This window comes from Drosophila serrata, unplaced genomic scaffold, assembly GCF_035046125.1.
Source record: "Drosophila serrata isolate PLE 108 unplaced genomic scaffold, ASM3504612v1 contig_111, whole genome shotgun sequence".
Classification (NCBI taxonomy): Eukaryota; Metazoa; Arthropoda; class Insecta; order Diptera; family Drosophilidae; genus Drosophila; species Drosophila serrata.
Window position 1 is genome coordinate 128122 of NW_028257009.1, and position 5369 is coordinate 133490.

Here is a 5369-nt window from a genome sequence, read left to right on the forward strand (position 1 = left end):
TTCCGACATATATACGAGTGAGAGTATATAGAAGGCTAACTACAAAGTTTCATTAAGACAGCTTTAAAACTGAGAGACTAGTTTGCGTAGAAACGGACAGACGGACAGACGGACAGAAGGACAGACGGACAGACGGACATGGCTAGATCGACTCGGCTGTTGATCCTGATCAAGAATATATATACTTTATATAGTCGGAGGTGCCTCCTTCACTGCGTTGCAAACTTCTGACTGAAATTATAATACCCTGCAAGGGTATAAAAATAGCAATAACAAAAACATTGCAATTCGTATGCTGTCAATTAATTCTTTGCAAAATGCAAACAGGAGTTGAAGAGGTTCCTAGAATTAAGCAACGCAAAGCTAATTCTGAGGAAAATTAACGCTTGCCACTTCTTAGTGGTCTTTACTTTTATAGTCTTGAAAAATTTCGTTGGAAAAAGTTCGTGTTTGATCGAGTCCAGAATTTAAATCATGCCCGGCAAACGAATTGACGAGAATAACATACAGTATGTCAAGAAACTGTTTACACACTGACAATTTAAAATATTTTTTGACTTTGCATGGAAAAATTACGCCTTTTTTTTAAATGTTTTTGATTTTTTTTGAATGCACAACTAATAAATAGGGTATTTTTAATGAGTATGTACAAAAACAAAAACAAAACAACCAAAGGAACAGCTTCAAAGCAACAACAAATGAGTTTACACATTTTTGGCACTGTCAAGAAACTCTTTACACACTTTAGTTTTCCATTCTGTTTTGATCCTTCTTGAGAAAAAAACGGTACTTTATTGTTACCTATGCTTTTGCTCGCATCGACATGGATGCATTCTTTTCATTTTTTATTGTGAAATTTGCAAAGCACACATCAAAAAGCGACAATATCAATTTTTAAAAATGCCTGGAGCTAGATTGACCTTTGACGTGGTCCAGTTGGCTTATCTTAACCACCAACTTGGAAAATCTGCAGCTGAGTTGGCCGACATGTTTCGGGTATCCCGGAAAACTATTTACAATGTTTTAAATCGGGCTAAAATTGAAGGAAAGCTGGAAGAAAAGTCTGGAGGAGGTAGGAAGTTGAAGATAGACAAACGGGCAGAACTCCTTATCACGCGTAAGGTGCGTCATAACCCCCAAATCTGGATCAGAACCCTTGCCAAGGAGTTGGAGGAAGAATGTGGCGTAGTCGTTTCGCACGAAACCGTGCGCCAATTGATTCTACGGAACAAGTACTCATCAAGAGTTGCGCAAAAGAAACCGCTGATATCCGTAGTAAACATTCAGAAGCGGTATTTTTTCGCTATGGAGATGATCAGCAAGCCGGAAAATTACTGGGATAACGTCATCTTTTGCGACGAAACTTAAATTATGCTGTATTACAACGATTGTCCTTCCAGAGTTTGGCGTAAGCCGTTAATCACATTAAACCAGCGCAACATTGTGCCTACCGTAAAATTTGGCAAATTATCGGTTATGGTTTGGCGGTGTATAAGCAGCAAGGGAGTCAGGGAGCTCGCATTCATAGAAAGCACTATGAATGCTGAGCAGTATCTCTCCATACTCCAATCAAATTTGAGACAGAGTGCTAAAAAATTTGGCTTAATGGACGAAGAAAAGTCGAAATTCAAATTTTACCAAGATATTGACCCCAAACATAAGGAGCAAACTTTGCGGCCATGGCTCCTGTATAACTGCCAAAAGGTTATAGATACACCTCCTCAGAGCCCTGACATGAACCCCATTGAAAATTTGTGGGTTCATTTAAAGAAAAAAGTGGCTAAAAGGCAACCGAGGAATCGAGCAGACCTCAAAACTGCAGTGCTGGAAGAGTGGCAGAGAATTCCATTGGAATTCTCTTCGAAAAGCTAATCAATTCCATGAAAAAACGCATCCAGCATGTAGTAAATGCTAAGGGGGAGCACACAAAGTACTAAAATTAATAAATTATTGTTTAAGTTGTTAAATATATCCTTTTAGCTGTACGTTTTGTATATTGTGTAAAGAGTTTCTTGACAGTGTCAAAAATGTGAAAAGTTATTTTTTATTAATTTTTTGTTAAATCTTAAATTGTTTTGTTTATGTTTTTGAATATTATCATTAAGAATTATCCAATAAATAGATATCCATTGAAAAAAATATTAAAAATCTTACTAAAAGCGTTATATTTGCATGCACCGTCAAAAAATATTTTAAATCTTCAGTGTGTAAACAGTTTCTTGACATACTGTAGAATTGGTTTACTTTAACCATTATAAAGGGTAATCGGCGTCGGAACATTCCGAAATTTTTTATATTAAGTTAGGAACAATGTATAAAATAATTAAACGGTCTAAAAAGAAAAATAGACTTGACCTGTACAATTCTACAGGCAGATTACCAAAAGCTCTCCAAACGCGACCATTATAAAATTTCGAAACAAATTGATAAAAACACGCCAACAACCCTCAGAAAGTTGGCTTTGGACTTAAAAAATGATTGCAGAAAAACAGGTTGCCATGAGACTGTGAGGAAAGTCCTGAATCTCCACAAATACTCCTCACACATTGCCAGGAAGAAACCAATGCTTTCAGCTATAAATATTGAAAGGCGGCTTAATTTCTCTATCGGCCACGTTAACCAGCCTCCTGAGTATGGGGATGAAGTATTTTTTTTGACCAGAAGCGCGGAGAAATTTGGTCTGCATGACGTAACTTGTCCAAAAAGAAATAAATATTAACTGCACCAGGAAAACAAACTCCAGCTCAAATCGCAGCTGTGCAGGACCTGGCTCCTGTTAATTGCAAAAAAGTCATTGACACTCCTGCGGAAAGCCCAGATATAAATATAAATAGAAAATTTTTGGGATTTTTCGTTTTGCAAAGAATTACTTGACAAACTGTACATATGAACATAACTAAAATGAAGCGATGAATGTATCTACAATATATGTATACATATAATGAAACGGACAACTCCCTCTCCATTTTCAATAGGTCGAAGCTCATTTACTATTAATCAGTCATTTAACATAAACATAAACATTTAACAAAATTTAACATAACCAAATTAAAGGGCTGTTTTTCATGCCGAAGTTTTTTTCGTAAACTTCCTTAAAATTAACATATTAAATTAATTTTTTAATATAAAATTTTGTTTGATTTGAATATTTTAAAATCCTTTCAGGTTATTTTATCAAAGTTAGTCATTTTTTGCTGGTTTCTACATTAATTTAAAGCAATTCCGCAAGTGCACTACTTTGTTAATTTTTATTGAAAATTCTAATTTTTTCGGATGGCTAGTGTAATATTTTCTTAAAATTTATAATTATGCTATGTTTTGTATTGTTTTCATAAAGACAGTTATAGATGAGCTTATGCATGATACAATTATACAAGGTAGTCTCGTCGGCTGCCTAACCGTTCGGCTTTTTGTCAGTGCGTTCTCGTTTGTCAAAGGAATAGGTTGTGTGCGGACGATTTTTTTTTTACTATTAACCCTTGTGTGAGATGTCGTTCTGCAATTTTTGTCGGAAGCACGTGCATGGAGTAAAATTGATAAAAGCACCAAAATGTTTAACCATGTGGACATTGTGGGAGGAAATTAAGGAGCTGGAAATTGTTTTTTTAGATATAGTTTCTGATTATTTTAGTACTACAAAAAACGTTAAGGAGAAACTATTAATAGGTGCTATGAATATAAGCATTAATTTAGATATAAAAAAATTTTACTTTAAGATTCGCATATATTTTAAAATTAAGAACTTAAACAAAAAAATAGGTATACAAAAACAAAAATTAATTAATTAATTAATTTCAAATTCAAAACTATTAAAAATTAAATTATAAAATACTTCAACTCTTTTTACTATATATGAACAATTTAACCTCCATGGACTATCTAAGGGTTAAACTAAAAGCTCTTATGTCGTTTCACTCGCACTTACTTCGCAGACTCCTCTCACTCGCACTTGTTGTGAGTAATGAATAGGGGAGTGCTTTTGCCGACGAGACTACCTTGTATAATTCTATCATGAACTTATGCTTCAGAATGTCAGATTGGTCCTAAGGGGCGCAGCTCTTTTAGTTCTGAAAACTACGCCGTATGCTCATGTTTTATGATCATTGCATCAAGCCGGCAATTCTGATTGACGGATCCGATCTGAAATTAGTTAATTTAATTTTAAGGACATCTTAGAAACAAAATGGGCCGAATTATAAGATGATATGCTTATTTTAGACGCTGCTACTGTTTTTGGTTCTTTATAAATGGATCTTAACATCCTACTTGACCATCAGAAATGAAATAATGTATTCAAATTATTTTTTTGTTTTAATTTTAATATATTCAAAGTTCTTTAAAAATACTGCGTTTTAATATCTTGCATAGTTTAGCAGTTGTTTTGACTCAATATTTAATTGTATGATTTTATTAATTTTATTGATTTCTATACAATTTAAGTGATTTTGGTTATTTAAATTTAAGTCGCCCCTATTGTGTTGGATGTTTTATCCAGTGTTGCCAGGTGATGAGCGCCCATATAAGCTAGATTTAAAAAAAAAAAAAGCTAGAATAAGCTAAACAATTTTTAAAAAATGCGAAAAAACAAGCTACACCCAAGTATGAGAAAACACGAAACATATAATATATATTATTATATTATATGAATATGTTATTATTAAAGAAAGTCTTAAAAATATGTTTTTAAAGTAAGCACTTAAAACAAATTAGTTAATATTTCATCAATTCCTTCATGTTGTTCGTCGCCGAGTGTTCGGCAATGAACAAACAAAGCGCTGCTTCCTGATCCTGAGTCTTGCAACACTTAGCCGGAAAATTTATTTTTTGCGATTCAGCAACTGATCTCATTGATAAAATGTGCTTTTTCGATGCCGCATGCTGCCTGATTTCAAAAATTTTGGCTGATATTGTCGACTTACAGTAGCAACAATATGCTTTGGTTCCTTCTCCTGGCACTTAAATTCGTTGTTTTGGAGCCAAGCATCCCGAAAAATCTGTTTATATATAACTTTCGGCATTTTGAGGACACGCTTTACCTATTTTCACAACACAACAAAATTATTGGTGGTAACACTTCAGCCAACAAATCGATCTCCGATGATACTTTCGATTAGAAATAAGTTCACGATCACATAAAATGCACATAACCATCGGAAAAAAAGAACAAACTCCAATATTTTCATGCTATAAAGCATATTTTTCGTAAAAAACATTCCGTGGATGTCAAAAATACATAAAAAGCTAAAATATGCTAGATGAATTTTAAAATAAGCTATATTTCAAGCTATAAGCTAGATGGAAATTTTTCAAGCTTTTCTAGTTTCAAATATGCTAGAACTAGCTTATAATAAGCTAACCTGGCAACACTG

The 5369-nt window shown here is 33.7% G+C and overlaps 1 protein-coding gene across 1 annotated transcript; it reads left to right on the forward strand.

Moving 5' to 3' along the window:
• The first annotated feature begins 900 nt into the window (after positions 1-900).
• On the forward strand, positions 901-1368 carry LOC147644734 (uncharacterized). The gene has a single exon (XM_086841209.1). The coding sequence runs from the start codon at positions 901-903 to the stop codon at positions 1366-1368; it is 468 nt and encodes a 155-aa protein (XP_086697335.1).
• The last annotated feature ends 4001 nt before the right edge of the window (positions 1369-5369 follow it).

Coding starts and splice junctions, on each gene's coding strand:
- LOC147644734 (XM_086841209.1), top strand. CDS start 901: ATGCCTGGAGCTAGATTGACCTTTGACGTGGTCCAGTTGGCTTATCTT.